Source organism: Epinephelus fuscoguttatus, linkage group LG19 (assembly GCF_011397635.1).
Source record: "Epinephelus fuscoguttatus linkage group LG19, E.fuscoguttatus.final_Chr_v1".
Classification (NCBI taxonomy): domain Eukaryota; kingdom Metazoa; phylum Chordata; class Actinopteri; order Perciformes; family Serranidae; genus Epinephelus; species Epinephelus fuscoguttatus.
This window is the reverse complement of record NC_064770.1, coordinates 31855574-31873273: the sequence shown is the minus strand read 5'-3', so window position 1 is coordinate 31873273 and position 17700 is coordinate 31855574. Positions and strand designations below refer to the sequence as shown.

The window sequence follows — 17700 nt, the reverse complement described above, 5'->3', positions numbered from 1 at the left end:
AAAAGCTGGCAGCACACACGCACACACATGCGCACACACACACACACACACACACACACACACACACACACACACACACACAAGATAGTGTAGGATGTGATCAATAGCTATTGATCTGCCACCTTTGGCTTGTCTTGGCAGCGCTTCATGTTAGACATAAAAATGTCCACACCCGCCAGGATGGAGACATATGGCACACACACGCGCACACACACACACACACACATTCACAGAGGAACATCCTTTAAAACAAACACACCCGCCTGTGATTTAAATTTTATGTCTACTTTAAAACAAACACTATAAAACAGACGATTCATGCACACTGTAATAACTTGCATCACTGAAGTTATACTAATTCACCAGAGCATGCACACACACACACACACACACACACACACACACACACACACACACACACACTCCTCCATCGCCTCACCTCTGTAGCACATAGTTAACCACAGCAGCTCCAGCACCTGACCCCCAAACTCACACACGTCCAATCCCAGCATGGTGCCTCTCTGCGGGGCTGCACTCTGAGCGACGGCTGGCAGGAGAGAAAACCGGGAAAACCTCCACAGGTAGCGACAAAGTAGCAGAGCAGGGACGGATTAAAGAGGAGAGCATCCACAAAAGTCTTGGATTGGGAAGAAAAGGTGGAGGTGGAGGGGGAAAGGGGGGGTCAGATGAGCATCACCTCCCCGGAGGAAATAATTTAAAAAAATGTAGTTGAAGGGGAAGAGGAAAAAGGGCTGCTGGCGTGAGAGAGGCAGAGGCAGGCAGGGTATCCTTGGGTGTGGGTGTGGATGTGATGGGGATGTGTGTGAGCACGAGAGAGATAGAGAGAGGGTGGAGGGAGGGAGGTGGGGAGCGTGAGGGAGAAGCAGGAGACCCAAGAGGCAGCCGGCTTTCTACACTTCTTCTTCTTCTCTTTCGTAAACTGCAGCTCGAAAAACAGAGAGAAAGGCTACAACTGTCAGCTGTTTTTTTGTTGCATGCAGCAGCGAGGATGCTGGGAGCTAACGGTGGCAGGCAGACGCTGGTGTAGCCGGCAGAGCTGTCTGCAGCAGCGTGTGTGTGTGTGTGTGTGTGTGTGTGTGTGTGTGTGTGTGTGTGTGAGCCCTACTCAGACGCTGGCTATCGATTCGCAGACGAGCAGTGAACCCCTCCTCCCCCCTGCATCCCTCCCTCCCTCCTCCTCGTGTCATCAGCCCAGAGACTGCAATGAGCTCATCCTTTACTCCCCCCCCATTCACTCCCTCGCTCCCTCTCACGCACCCCCCCCCCCCCCCCTTCAACTCTTTCATGCTTTTATTTTCCTCTTCATTTTTCATCACTTACACAAATTCTCATGTGGTGTCCACTCTCTCCCTCCAGCCATTCATCACTGTGTCACGCCATCTCTCTCCGTGTCTCTCTATTTATCTTAAACCCCCCCACCCCTTCATCTTCTTTATCTCCCTCTGTCTTTTAGTGACCACACCCTGTCAGCAGTATGCTTCAATCATGACTCTCATCTTTTTCACACTCGTCTTTTTTCCCTCTCTTCCTTTTGCGTTCCCTACCTAGGCTGTGGAATACAAAGGGGGCTGCTTCTCCCCACTTGACAATCAGACACACTCCCTTTCACACACACACACCTTGTTAAGCTGTCACTCAGCGGCAGTGCAGCTGTCGTGTAGCATGTTATGTGAGACAACTTCTCTCTTTCTCTGTCCCTCACTCTCTCAGACTCCGGCAAACCTCAGCATGACGTTATTCTACTATTTACTCTCACAAATACAGAAATACACAGAAATAAAGAAAGAGTTGGGTAGTATCGATTCAGTTTGTAGTCATAAACCTAAACATACTCTTACACTATTTACAATAAAGGAACAATGTGTGGGATTTAGTGGCATCTAGTGGTGAGAAGTGCATGATAGCAACCAGCTAAAGATTCCTTCAGTGTTCATTGTTCAGGAGGTTTTTACTGGGAGCCGAATTATCCGCAGAGGTCTCTTCCTCTCCAAAACAAACAGACCAGTTGATTAAAACAGCTAAAAACACTCAATAAATTAGTTTCAAATTACAAATTAATGTTTTTCCTATGTTGTTTGGTTTGTCAAAGAAAGCATGCTAGCCCAGCACCTGCTATTGTGTGCTCACCTTTTTTATCTGGTGACTTCAGATCCAGTTGTTCAGGAGGTTTTTACTGGGAGCCGAATTATCTGCGGAGGTCTCTTCCTCTCCAAAACTAACGGACCTGGTGATTAAAACCTGTTAAAACACTGAATAAAACAGTTTTACTTTAAAAATCAGTGTTTTTCCATTGGTGTTTGGTTTGTCACAGATGGGCTGCTAGCCCTGCACCTGCTAACTCCCAGTTAGGATTCCTTCAGCGTTCATTGTTCAGGAGGTTTTAACTGGGTCTCTTCCTCTCTTCCTCTTCCTCTGGACCAGGTGATTACAATCACTACAAATGCTGAATAAAGCAGTTTCACATGATAAATCAGTGTTTTTCATGTGTTGTTTGGCTTGTCGCAGACAGGCCACTAGCCTAGCAACTGCTACTATGTGATCACCTCTTTCTCTGCAAACTTTGCAAACTGAAGATCCAGACATTTAGGAGTTTTTTTTAAAGAACACTTGGATCTTAGAGAGGATAACACGCATCAAAGGGCCATGAGTTGGAATTGAGTATGCAGCCACTGCGGTGAGGACAAAGCCCCTGTACATGGGGTGCCTGCTCTACCAGGTGAGCTAAAGGGCACCCTGACATTTTGGCCAGTGGTTCCCAACTGGTGGGTCACGGGTCTGTTCTGGATGGACTGAAAGTGACTCGCAAACAATGTTGGGCAGTGACGTGTTATTAGTCATGTATTACAGTAATACTATTACTTTTTCTAGTAACGAGTAGCGTAAATAATAACTAAGGAAATTTCAGTAATAATATTATAATTACTCCAAAACCAAACAACTCGTTACAACATTGCTTTTGTTATCACATCACTACTGACTTGAAATATAACATTACACCAGCTGACTCATTTTAGTTATTATTGTCCTGCGCACTCACATCTGAAGCAGCAAACTAGTTGGAAACGCTTACCTTAGCGGCTGGAAATCTTTGATTTTGTCAGGAGGAAAGATGACGAGAACACTGTTGCTGCAGGTAGTCAGACTAAAACTCTTTCCACTGCAAAAAGCACATCCCCAAACCTCTGGTCTGAAACGCCTCTGCTACTACGACCAGCAGCACGACTACATGAAGCTCCAGGAAATACACCCCACCAAAGGTCCACCCTCCTGGGCCACAGAGGTCAGCTGTAGGACTGCACTGGCTAAACAACCCAGCTACAGGCTACAAAGAAGTGATGAAGCTTGTGGCTGAATATGATAAAATGTTGCTCTGCGAGTGACTCCATCTTTCAGGCAGAGCCTTTGGGGAAAATACCAGTCACAGGTAACAGAAAACCCCCAGGTAAATAGAAGTTATCTAGTCTTAGTTACACTTAACAGCTATTACCCAGACATTCACACAGAGGCACACATCTGATTTTGGGGAGATACGCAATTACCAATTTTTTGGGGTGTGATGGAAAAGAAATTTAACGAGTAGTGTAACAAATTACAGTCGGCAGGGAGTAATAGGTAAAGTAATATTACATTTTAGAGTAACAAGCCCAACACTGCTCGGGAATGTGTCTAATGTCATTAGACATTTGAAATATCCTAAACCCAGTTTTCATTCCAACCAAAAGTTAAAGTCTGTCCGACGTCTGAGTCCATCGTCCCTCTCACATCATATTGATGTCCAGAGCCAGTTTGGATGGTGATGCAACATGGCGGACTCCGTAGACGAGGACCCCCTCCCTTTATAGATATAAACGACTCATTCTAAGGTAACAAAAACACAATGACTCTATTTTCAGGTGATTGTACACTGAAGAAAACATAGTTACATTATTATATTTCATATCTACCAATATGTCCTCCTAAATCCTGCACACTGGACCTTTAAAGTTTCAGACAGACTCCACATGCCAACCACAAGCTGACCCAGACTTGTTTCACCACATTACAATTAATGTTTCAACTCAAGAAACCAACTGACGTTAGTGAAACAGGCCAGTTTGATAAATGAGTGCCGTCGGCTCATGTGGTTAAAAAGAAAATGAAAATTAGCGAGGAAGGAAGTGAGATAAAAACAAGGAGGAAGAGGAGAGACAGGGATGAGGCTGTGTCTTGATACAGACTCAATTTGATGATAGTTTGTTTTCCTGCCAACAAAAAAACAGCAAACTCATACTGGAACAGAAAGAGGATGTTTATAGGTTTGAGCTGGAGAGCTAAACCAATATATACGGGTCAATAAAGGTCAATCACTGAATAATAGATATCAGCTGTGGTTCACCGCTGATCATACAAATGATTTAGATTCTTCTTCTACAGTCTCTTTAGGTTTCTTGAGAAAGCAACTTTAAGTAATTTACCTTAAAAAAAATTAAGAAATTGAGGTTATAAATACCTTGGCTCCAAATATCGACCCTGGTGGTGTCATGTCAGGCATGTACTGGTGTATTTTACAAGAGAACATGAAAATATACAAGTCAGAGCATTTAATTGGCACACATCCGGTATGTGTTCTTGGAAAACTAACATCCTACTACATCTTACACAAACTGGGACATTCCCAGTTGCCTACAGTGACGGTCTCATCACTGAGCTGAAAGTTTAAAGGCAGAGCTCAAACAAATATGTAAAATATGAACCCAAGAAAAATCTGCACGGGCACAAACTGAATCTGTTTTTGAGCTTGAAGGGTAAAAGAGACTCGAACAGGAATTTCAGTCTTGCCTGACCTGACCTGTTCTCCAGGTCCAGTCAGTGAATAATTAATGAGAAGCTGGAGGCCAGTAGAGACAGTGAGGTCACTGTGCTCTCAGCTATGATACGTTCAACTAAATGAGAACTAATAGAGATTATTATATTGATTGAAGACCATCTTATAAGAAAAAAACAGAGGCATGTTTCATTGTGTATCGAAAATACACATCATCTAATCGTCTGAATGAATTCACATAACAGTGAGGTCAAAAATAATCAATAAAAAAAAAATCCCCTTAAACTGGCAAAAAACATGTTAACAGCCTGGTACAAAAATCACTTTTGGTCTCTATAGCTAATTTCAACGTTTGTGACAGCTGTACAGGGAGTGAATTTTGAACCCATTTACATTTTATTAAGACTGAAAGTTAGTCATATTTAAGGACGTGTCAACTTTGACTGACAGGCTGTCTGCAAGGCATCAACACAGGCTGATGTTGTGTTCACACTGCGCAAATAAAACATTTTGTGTGAGTACATTACATGTAAGGTCAACGTAAAGACGCAATTAAGCGAGTAGTGCAATATCACGTCATATGCTTATTCATGAGAGCTGAAAAATCGAAACTTCGGCAATCAGTTCGTGCTGTGATAGCCAATCAGCATTAAGATCCTCCGGGAACGTAGGACGCCGAGGATGTTCATTTATCAATATCAGCACAAAATATTCTGGGGTTCAAACTCCTGCAAGTAACATGACAGGAAAGTTCGTACCACGTTTGGTGTGAGCACAACATAAGAGTCAGATCCACCCCTCGCTCCTCCGCAGCTCCACACTCTTATCCAAATGTTTGGTTCAATCGAACTCAAGTTCGTTTGCCCCCTTAGTGCGGTTCGTTTGGGCAGGTGTGAACACAGCAATCACACTCAGGTGCACACCAAAACAACCGGACCAAGACCTTTTTGAAGACGTGGTAACAAACTGGTGCGGTTCATTTGTGGTGAGAAGGTGTTCCGACCTGGATGTGAATCAACTGCAGTCACATGACACATTGTTTGGGTTAAACATGAGCATGTTACAGTCCTGGAGGATTATTAATGTGCACCTCCTCCTGTACTGCCTTAATATGCACATTCAGCACATCCAATGCATCAAAACATTGTTTTCTAGTTGGAGCCGCGCCTCGTTTTCAAACTGTATGGTTTGACTAAAATGAACAATGACAGCAATATAGTCCACGATGAGCAGCGCTAAAATCAACCTGCGTAGTTGTCCCTCCATTGTGACATTAGAAAGTGTCACATTTATCTTGCAAGTGTACTCTTCTTCAACGTTTGCTTTACTTCCTGGATTTTTCCCACATGGAAATTCTGACCAATCAAGAGCAGCTTTCTCGCACAAGGCATTTGATCTGGTCCGCTTGTAAATGCTGCCGTGAGAACACGAACCAACTCTAGGCAATTATACAACTTTGTGACAAAATGAGTCCCTGATTCAGACCAAAGCAAGACAACTCTAGGTCTGAAAGTATCCTAAGTTTGTGTTCTTGCGTGACTTTGATGAATACGAACTTATCCTTTCAAAGTCACACAGTAACACGCTAACTAATCAAAGCAGCAGCAGACCAGCAACTCTGGTGTTCAACAAAGTTAAAAGCCAAAATTGTGGTTTTGTCTGTTTGAAGAGATCATAGATGTAAAGGCTTCAGTTCCCCATTCGAAGTGCTGTCTTACAAAAAGGTAAAGCACTGAAAATATTCTAAATATAAATAAATATTGATTTTTTTTTCAGATGGCTAAATCACGTTTGCAGCTGCTCTCATTCACATCAGCAGCTTCCATGGTGGTATTCCAAACTAGGGGCGTGCTGACTGCAATCTACTGCATCTAATACACTGACTATGTTTAAGTACCTCATACAACCACACATCAAAAAATCCGAACTGGCCCTTTAAGCCTCATTGTACAAATCCATCATCTTAAAATGGTAAATGGCAGTAAAACCTGATTTAATATTGTCGCCTTGCCCGACCAATCACCCCTGTCAGTGTCAGCAGCAGAGGGTCTTCCTCCTGTCTGTCCTAAAGCAAGCTGTGCTATAAACCCATTATATTCATATTGCTTTATGGAAATATAAATCATCAGCGGCAGTGGTCCCCGGTGGAATGAGTGGCGTCTATAAAAGTGTGTGCTTGAACAAGGATGGTGTCATAAAGAGTGTGTCAGCGTAAGGAGCCCCCCCAGGGTTCAACCAAGCATAGACACATTTTTTACTCAAACAGGAAAAACCTGATAAAACGCTCTGCAGGCACCGGCTGAGGGCCCACTGTGCTGAGGTGTTATTGTCATAACATGGAGTCAAAAGCTCAACCTTCAGCTGAACCAGTCCATCACTCATCTGTCTGGACAAATACTCTCACTACTTAAAGGAGCAATAAACGAAATTCATCATTTCTAGATTGAAGGAATTAAAAAATTGCTATGTGAAGAACTAGAGGTGTAATTTCATCTGGAGTATAGCATGACCTCACACACCCTCTCTCTGTGTTGATCTGCAGCCCATTGTTTACAAGCCGGTCTGGCTGCGCGTTCATGTACGTTCATGTGAATCCGCGTATTCTCAAAATGAAATGGCAGAGAGCGGAACGTCCACCTGAAGACGACCAGGATCTGACATTACCTCTAAAGAAACAATGGTTGTTGGCAAAGAAGTTGTCGGATAAAGAAGGGGACAGAACTCGGATTAACATTGGCCTTACATTTCCAAGGTGGAGAGCACTGTGAGAGCTAAAGGGGCTACAATCTGAGCTAGCTCTTCTTCTCCTGGACAGGTAACAGTTAAGAAACAACATAAAGTCAGATGTCTGTTTTAATTAGTGTTACAGTAACGTTGGGCACATGTCGCTATGTCGATTCTGTCAAACTTAATATTACAATCGTAGCATGGGTTAATGTCCGGAGCTTGAGTTATCAGCGGCTCTGTCCCAGCAATGGGTCAGGCGTTACAGTTGTGTTAGGTGTGTAGCCCGGCAGCCCAGCTAACATTTGCAATTAGCATTGTAAAATGTAGCCCGGCGGGCAGCCTGGCGGCTGTGTTTAGCTATTCCCCTGCCTACTTCAATGATGATGATGGTACCTGTAATAAATGTAATATATTTGCTGAGACTGAGACAAGGCTCAGTGACTAGAAGAGCTGTTAGAAGCGCTTCATAGCTATAAGTTACTCCCGTAGCTATAGTAGCTCTAGTGCTAACTCCAGGAGCTAACGCTAACGTCCCTACTCTTCTCCGTGAGCCTGGCGGGCTCATGGGCTCATGGCTCCAGCTCACAGAGAAGAGTAGGGACGTTAGCGTGGCAGCCGACTAGTGCTAACGCTAACAGGAAAACAGGGAAATAGCTAAACACAGCAGAGACCAAGAGTGAGTGAAAGACATCACTAACTGTTAAACTAAGCCAAACTAAGTTTGCTGTTCAGGTTTTATTTCCTCGCCCCTGTGGCGAGTGAATTTGCCTGTAGTGAAACCGGGGCTAACCGGTGCTTCTTCCTCAGGCTCCACTTCACTCAGCTGCCAGCACAGCCAGTTAGCCTCCGCTAGCTTCCCAGATAACGTTAGCGTCGGCTCTCCGTTTGGATCCAACTGGAGCACAGTGCCCTGGTTTGTTATTCAGGTTAATGTGGGAAGAAGCAGCGGGTATATCGGGCAGCTGAGTGAAGTGGAGCCTGCGGAAGAAACACCGGGACTGTCTGGATGTAATAGTCCGTGGAGATGCTGCGGTGCCTGGCTGCATAGACGAGGCGAGTGGAGTGGGGGGTGGAGAGCAGAGGTAGAGGGAGGTGTGGCTCATGACACACCTTGTTTTGGTCTACAGGCAGTGCACAACAGCAAACCTAGCGGTGAAACGATTTCGCTTTTTGCCCCTTTAAACATATAGCTGGTTACGACAACAGTGTGAAGACTTAACGAAATGTCACTGTCAGATCAACATTAAATTGAATTTAACCCAGTTACACATAAATATACGCAACAATAAAGCAAAAGTTTTGATATTTTGGGAAATATGCTTCTTCACTGACTTGCCAACACATTCTCACTCTGATCTCGTCACATATCGACATTTGGTCATGGACTTTCCACGTCCACATACGACGTGAAAGGTACCCTGGGTGCGTTGATTGTTGACGTTCTGGGACGCGATGTCAAGTTCTCCTCTTTCAAGATACACTTTTGTTTTCACAGGAAATTTAATATTCACATCCAGTCTCTTTCAAAATAAACACACTACGTTGGTTCAAAAACTAGTGGCATTTTATTTCCTTCAACAACTAACACACATGGTCGGGTGCAGGCAACAAAAGCATGCGGTTTGGCTTTATAACCTTACGGGACGCGAACACCGCCCTACTGGGTGAAAGTCTGTATTTGTTGGATCCACCCACCCTACTCTGACTTTCGCTGCCTTAACTTTTGTTCTTTTGTGCTGAACTATAACGGTGATAGGCTGCATATCATGGCGACGTTAAAGGATGGCTTTTTCCGTCAGTGTCTGACGCCGCAAGTCACTGCCCAGTCGCCAGATTTCGACAGCTTCAGAGTGACACCGACTGATCTTGCTGAGAGTAAGCTAAGATGATTGATACCATTCTCATGACTGCACAATAAATATGAAGCTACAGCTAGCAGCTGGTTAGCTTAGCTTAGCATAAAGATTAGAAACATAGGGAAAAATTAGCCTTGCTCTGTGCAAAGGCAACTCAATCCACCTACTGGCACCTCTAAAGATCTGCAGAGGCCCATTTCTGCCAGTGTCATAAAGAAAAACAAAAAGATCCTGTAAGTCATTACAATAATGAAGTTTCTCTAAATGATAAATTATCTCAAAATAATGAGAAACTTTTCAAAATAATCAGAAACTTTTCTCAAAAAATGAGTTAGTATCTCAAAATAATGAGATTATTTTAGCTAAATATTATTGTTTCGCCACCTCTTCAAGAAGGTCTCGGTCTGGTTGTTTTGGTGCACACCTGAGTGTGATTGCTGTGTTCACACCTGCCCAAACAAACCACACGTAGGGGCCAAACAAACTTAAATTTAATTGAACAGAATTAAACAGGGCAGGTGTGAAAGCACCCTAAAAGTCAATTTCTGCAAAGTCATGCAATTTCGTGGCCCTGCTTTGATTGTGCAAGAGACTGACACAGCAAACCAAAACTCTGACATGTAAGTAACTCATCAGAACATCCGACAGCTGGTCGGGAGCAGTTGATTGGGCCATGATCAGTCCTCGCTCCCCGGTGTACACTGTACTGCACATGACACCTGACAAAGCTGAAATTTGGTTCAAATTAAAATGAGCTGCACAGCTCAAAAATCAGGTCAGAAAGGTGCTCAAATCATACAATGTGTGCCCAGGCTATAGTCATTATTTCGATAAAGTTTCTCATTATTACATTATCACACTGACAGAAATGGGTGTCCATACTAATTAACATGGTAAATCTTGTTTGTTTAATCCGTACAAAACCAAAGAGTATAACCAATAAGCTGTGGTTTTACAGGGTCATGGAGTCCTGTAAAACCACAACTGCCTGTTTGAAGTTAATTTAAAGCTCCTCTTGTCTCACCACTGCAGGTGCCTGGCACTTCCTTCTGGGTACTAGGAGTGCAAATAGTCTTAGTTGCTGTACCTATCCCGCTGTTTGTAAAATCACAGACAAAATTTATTTAAAAAAAAGGTCTCCTGTCATCTGGATAAGCCGCATGGGTGCTGCTGACGACTGAGGAAAAACAATTATCGTACAGTAACACACCTCAAATTGAATTCACGGACTGATATCACATGGATTTGCAAGTGTAATCTGCATTGATTTGGCAAGTTATTCCATTAAGCTGTGGGTACATGAGCTCTGGTAATTGCTTTCTCACACTCACACACACACACACACACACACACAGATACAGTATGTAAGCTATACACTCGGGCTGCGTGTGTAAAAAAAGTGCCTAAATGGTTTCCCGACAGCATATTGGGTGGGGAGCATTTATCTCTGCTTAGTGTGGAAAGAATAACGCAACTCATTTGGAGCCCATTCAAGCATAACCGCCTGATTCAGTCGGACTGAGAATGACTGAATAACCCAGACGTTAATTCTCTGAGGAAATGAATAATAATTTAATGTGGTAAAGGTATTCGCCGGGCAACGCTGATTGAATAAACACAAAGGTGTTTGTCAAGGAATGATTGAATAAGTATGGAGATGATCAGGGGCGGTAATCAGGTTTGTCAGGGGATGAGGAATGAATAAGAGGCTTTTTTTGTCAGGTGATGAGTGAGTATTATGTTCACATATGTGACTCAATTTATCAAAGGCAGAGGGGGCGTTCCAGAGGGTAGTTTCAGCAATAATGGGACACAAACCCAGACGATATCATGATAAAGTGCACATTCTGTAAATACACACACACAGAAAGTCACATCCAATGCAAACGCAACATTATTATGAAGGTATTGTTTTTAGCCATGTTAGCAGAGAGGCTCTAGCAAAGTCTGTCGATGGATTGGTCCACCACTTTGGTCAAGTAGAAATATCTCAATACCTACTCAATGGATTGCCATTAGATACTGTACACACATTCAAGATTACCAGAGGATGAATCTTAATGACTTTAGTTGTCTCTTAACTTTTCATCTAGTGATACTATTGAGTCAAAATGTCAATTTATATGACTAAAAGCTGACCTACAAAACTAAAGTCAGTTTATGCTTAGTGCTGATAAGCAATGATGGCATGCTAACATGCTAAACTAAGCTGATGAAACATTAAACATTATATCTGCTTGTAGCATGACAATATTAGCATGCTGATGTCGGCATGTAGCTCCTTTAGGAGGTCAATGCTATGTTTCCTCAGCCCGATGATTTTTTTTTTCTCCATCCAAATTAAGCCCCATGTTCCCTCAACATCAGAGCGAACCCTTCCATAATTGGGTTATGGTTGCCGAGGATAAAATCCATCTATAAGTTTTTGAGATATCACTCTAACAATATTGATAACAGACAGACAAATAAACAAACACACGGATGAGCAAGAAACATCAATCACCTCAATGTCAGGAGGTACTAATCTGAGGGAACACAGGGTTGAGGTAACATAGGGTTAATGGAACAGACGGTTAAGGGAATGGAGTTGAGGGAACATAGGGCTTGGGGAACATAATACTGAGGGATTAGGGTTGAGGGAAATGGGCTGAGGAAACATAAAGCTGATGAAACGAGGATAAAGGAACATATGGCTGAGGGGACATAGGGTTGAGGTATTAGTGTTAAGGGAACAAAGGGCTGAGGGAACACAAAGTTGAGGGAACAGTGAGTTGGGGGAGCAGAGCTGAAAGAACTTAGGGCTGAGGGAACAGGAAAACGGAATGTAGTGCCGAGGAAACAAGGATAAGGGAACATATGGCAGAGGGGACAGAGGGTTGAGGTATTAGTGTTAAAGGAACAAAGGGCTGAGGGAACACAAAGTTGAGGGAACAGTGAGTTGGGGGAACAGAGCTGAAAGAATTTAGGGCTGAGGGAACAGGAAAACGGAATGTAGGGCTGAAGGAACAAGGATAAGGGAACATATGGCATAGGGGACAGAGGGTTGAGGTATTAGTGTTAAGGGAACAAAGGGCTGAGGGAACACAAAGTTGAGGGAACAGTGAGTTGGGGGAACAGAGCTGAAAGAACTTAGGGCTGAGGGAACAGGATAAGGGAACGTAGGGCTGAGGGAACATAGGGTTGAGGGATTAGTGTTAAGGGAACATAGGGCTGAGGAAACATAGAGTTGAGGGAAGCATGGTTTAAGGGAACATAAGGCTGAGGGAACACAGGGCTGAGGGAACAGGATAAGGGAACGTAGGGCTGAGGGAACATCAGGCTTATGGAACAGGGTAGAGGGAGCATAAGACTGAGGGAACATAGGGCTCGGACAACAAAGGGCTGAGGGATTGGGGTTGAGGGAACACAGGGTTGAGAGAACAGGGTTAAGGGAACATGGGGCTTGGGGAACATAGGACTGAAAGAACATACAGTTGAGGGAACACAGACACACTCTCCTCATTTAGCTTTGTTTGTTTTCTTATCAGTTGCATTTTGTTTTTACTAACATGCTGGCATGGATGCACACACACACACAGACATGCACACAGAAGCATACAATACATTATTCAAGGTCATTCAATCAGATATCACTCAGATACTGAGTGTTATCTGAGCTGCAACCAACGATTACTTTATGAATTATTTAATTATATTTTGTGACCGATTAATTAACCGTTTAGTCTATAGTGTCACTGCAACATCTAAAAGCTCAAGGTGTGGCCTTAAAACCACTGGTTTTGTCATAAAACAATCCAAAAACTAAATATACTCAATTTATAGTGACCTAGAAATACAAAATAGTTTCAATCCACTTACTGTACTATGTCACACATATATAATATCAGGCATGTTTTAATAGAGTGACTCATTTCCTGCACAAGTCAAGAAACTTTCAGTGCATTGCAGATTCTAATAATTTTTTAGATGACACAACAACAATTAGCAGTGACAGCTCTGTGAAGGAGAACATGAGGTTCACAGTTGTGGAGCAGAAATGAAAACTGCTGCCAAGAAACACACTCATATAGTATCTCTTGATTCTGATGAAGCTGACGCTCACGTGATTTTTCAAGAGAAATAAATCTGTTACCTTTTCAGACAAGGGCGACAAACTCTTGACAGAAGTTGCTCTTGCTGCAGAGATCTGATCCCACTGCTCAGCTGTCACACTGACAGGAGACAGTAGACATGAAGGCTGAGTGCAGGCCCAGCCCACTCTGGCCACAGATCACACTTCCAGTTTGCCGCCGTTGCTGTAAAAACACACTGTAAAAGTTTTTTTTTCTTTGGTACATTTTGTTCTGTGCTGTTCAGTTTCATGCAAAGAAAGTCACAGAGTATCCTGCCTATGTTTACTGGATACACTCGGCTCAGTGGACACAGGAATAACTTCTAACAGGGTAGAGACTGTAGCAATCAGGAACGTTGACACTGACATTTAGTCGACCCTTATTGCTACAGTCCTAATAATAGATACCGATCACTGAACAGCGTACATGCAGTATGCTAAAAGTTTAAAAGCAGAACCTAAAATATAAAGTCAAAAACAATCTGCACGGACACACACTGAATCTAGAGGCCCAGACACGATTTCAGGCTGGCCTGACATGACCTGTCTGACAAGTTCAGTCATTAATGTGAGGCACAGCTGAAGGCCTGTATAGACAGAGAGGTTTGTGCCTCCAGATGTAATGAAGAGAGGAGATACTGTCAGATACAGATAAGAATGACAACTACAAATCACGTTTACTTTACCAAAGAATACCTAGAGTTTTTGTCATACTTGAGAAAGGATCATTATATCTGCAAATATTTAGTCACACTTATTTCCAGGTCGTCTGAGCCTGCACAAATGTATAGACACCTACTAAAGGGACAAAAATACATATTTTTCCCTTTACTTGTAGTGCTATTAATTTAATCTCGATTGTTTTGGTGAGTTGTGTTGCTGAGTGTTGGCGATATTAGCTGTACTGGTAGCACACCTAACACCACTGAGCTAGCCAGCGTTCTAGCTCAGCAGAGCAGGATGCAATAAATATTTACGTCTCACAAGTACAAACCTCTCATCCATGAGTAGATGCACACTTCCTTCTGCGCGGTGATACAGTTAGCAGGTGTAGTTTGGTAGAAAGAAAATAGTTCCTACATGAAATTGTTAACAACAAGGTATGCGGATTATCATCTATTTGGTGACCAGGTCATGATTTCTGGAAAGAGACATTGCTGTTGAGTTTTCGGCACTTTGAGCACCACAATAAGGCCCTGATCACGTTGAAAAAGAGTTGAAAAAATTTCAGCTCAGAGCGGAAAAGCACCCCACATCATCTGTTTTTTCCGATTATCCAATCCACACATTCTCACTCCAACGTTGTCACATATCACAATTGGTCATGAACTTATATAAATGCACTACATCGGTACACATAGACTTTTTTTCCTTCAACAACAAAATCACAGTTAGGTATAGGAAAAAAGAACAAGATTTGGCTTTACAATCTTTCAGGATGTGAACACCACTCTCCCAGGTGAAAGTCATCACCACCCCTCCCGTCCACCCTCCTCGGATTTTTGCCGCCTTAACTTTAGTTTTTGTCCCACCACGCTTTCCCCTGACACCGCTGTTAAATTATAATGGCTTTCACCGTCAACCAGAGCCACAGCAAGTACCCTCTGTGTCCATTTTCTAGTCCCTGTTGAGTCAGCCCACCAACATGAGCTTAATACTTTCTAAGGATCGTCAGGTTTCCCAAACTAATAAATACCCCATATATAAACACAAAACTGCTTTGCTAATAGTGATTATTTTAAAGATACTTCAGAGATCATTTAATAAAAAATAGAGGTTCATACATGAAAAGTAGGCATCATTTGAGGTGGTTCTCTCATAAAAAATCCTTCCAACTGTAAAAAAAAAAAAATGTACAAATCCATCATCTTAAAATGGTAAACGGCAGTAAAACCTGATTTAATATTGTCGCCTTGCCCGACCAGTCACCCCTGTCAGTGTCAGCAGCAGAGGGTCTTCCTCCTGTCTGTCCTAAAGCAAGCTGTGCTATAAACCCATTATATTCATATTGCTTTATGGAAATATAAATCATCAGCGGCAGTGGTCCCCGGTGGAATGAGTGGCATCTATAAAAGTATGTGCTTGAACAAGGATGGTGTCATAAAGAGTGTGTCAGCGTAAGGAGCCCCCCCAGGGTTCAACCAAGCATAGACACATTTTTTTACTCAAACAGGAAAAACCTGATAAAATGTGCATAAAAATGTGATTTTAGTTTTTACTCCAAACTGCTGTGAAAAATTAAAACAAAGCAAATAAACTGCTGCAGAAACATAGCCAACAACAGAGACCTTCATCATAGCATTCCACATCTTCAGCAGAATCTAAACCCCATAATGAAGCTACCTCACCTTTTGACTTCCTGTGAGACTGACAGAGTCATTTTGTTGCGTAACACTGATGTCCTTCACTGGTTCAATACCTGGACGGTTCTGTCCATTAACATTTTAACAGCAGCTTGTCCACAAATAACAGTCAGGCTAAAAGGCTCAGCGGCAGTCAGACTGTCCCTCCTGCTTTTTTTAGCTGATTGATTATTATACTTCAGGCCGTGTACTACTCCTGCAAGGAGGGTCATTTCTCTGTTCTTCGTATGGATTTTTTTTTACCTCTATCTTCAAAACAAACCCAACTGGAGCTGTATGTAACCTCAGCCGGCAGCGGGTGACATTACAGGACAGATTAAACAATCAAGATACAACATGACAGAGTGAGGCTAGCTGTTTCTCTTTGATTCCATTCTTTATGCTAAGCTAAGCTAACCTGCTGTGGGCTGTAGCTTCATATTTACAGTACAGACATGAGAGTGACAGTTGTGATAAAATATTTCTATAACAGCAAGATGAAGCCAAACTGAAAGCTCTGAGTGCACTGATAGATGCATGCCCCTATCGATGAGCAGCATTATTTGTATGACACTTTCCAAAAGTCTTTAAAGGGGTAACTTTGGCGTTTTCTAACCTTGACCCTATTTTCCCATGTGTTTGTGTCTAAGTGACTAATGGGAGCAACAGTTTTTTTTAAATTGGTCCAGTATTGAGCAAGAGGACTGCAGCAGGCAGCTGTGAAATGGGCGAAAAAATCTAAGTCAGGGCACGTTCGCACTGTCAATGTACGTCAACATTATGAAAAAGATTCCCTGAAGAGGTCGACCTCTTTGTTAAAGTGTAGGATCCTTTTGTTTAACCAGAAACAGCCTCAAAATCCCCATCACCAAACCCACCAGACTCCATTAAAATAAACAGTAATTTAAAGCAACCCTTACCTATCTTGCGTTTCACACAGCTCTTTGGAAAAACTTGAACAGCAAACACTTCTCCTCCCTTGTATGTCCCACCCACCTCTTCCACCTAACCCTAACCACTGCTGAGAACTACCTTTGATATGCACAACTGATGCTACAAAGTCAAAGCATGCGCAGAGTTCTCAGCAGCTGCCTGAATCCAACATGTGATCAGAGCTGCAGTAAATTCAAACATCAATGGGCTGCCACCAATATAAGTTAGAACTCATGAATGCTATATGGAAACATGCATGGATTTTGGCTTTGAAGCAACTTGGTGCTTCTAGGCCAGTTCAATAAGCAAGTGCTTTTATGTGGCCTTTTGCTGACATCTAGTGGAGACAGAGAGCAGTGATATAAAGGGTGGGAAGTAATGTGTGTGTCTGTAATGATTTATTCTGAGTAGTGACATCATTCCTCAGGGAATTACAGTATCTGATCCAGCCAGGCGTGTGACAACATACTACATGCAGTGTGATGTACTGTTTCCCCTGTAAGATAACATTCCCTCTGCTCACTGTCGGCTGCGTAACTTATCAGCTCCCAGAGTATCATCTATTCGACTGAGGGATATCTGTTGGTGGTAAATGTATTTAATCCTGAGACACAGTTCTGTAACTGAAAGGACAAAGATTTGATCCTGGGAGAAAGACGAGACAAAAGACAAGCTCAGCTAACTGAGGTGACACAAACGTAGATCAAAACCTTGCATTGGGTGCTTGTGGAGAATGAGAAACAACAGGACGGACAGGAAGGAGGCACTGAACACATTAAACCTTTTTGTCATGGGGAGTGACAGAAAACAGAATCTCAATCAAAGTGAAGCTTTTTGGGTCCATCAGCTGGATGCTTTAAAGTATCCTGGTCTCAATGAGGGTACAGATGTCACATGTTTTTTGTG

General features: G+C 42.8%; 1 protein-coding gene across 5 annotated transcripts in view; it reads right to left on the bottom strand.

Annotated features, from left to right (window-relative positions):
- Positions 1–16845, bottom strand: part of arhgdig (Rho GDP dissociation inhibitor (GDI) gamma) — a 62076-nt gene extending 45231 nt beyond the window's left edge. The window contains exon 1 of one of the 5 annotated variants that reach the window (XM_049560160.1): positions 16782–16845. Coding sequence is in view for 1 of the 5 variants with exons in the window: in XM_049560158.1 (XP_049416115.1) it covers positions 440–512 (73 nt within the window). In the remaining 4 variants the exon portion in view is untranslated. Of the gene's footprint in view, positions 1–439; positions 1097–13540; positions 13640–16781 lie in introns of those variants that run through there. The other 4 variants (XM_049560161.1, XM_049560163.1, XM_049560162.1 and 1 more) reach the window with 4 other exon arrangements.
- Positions 16846–17700: the final 855 nt, after the last annotated feature.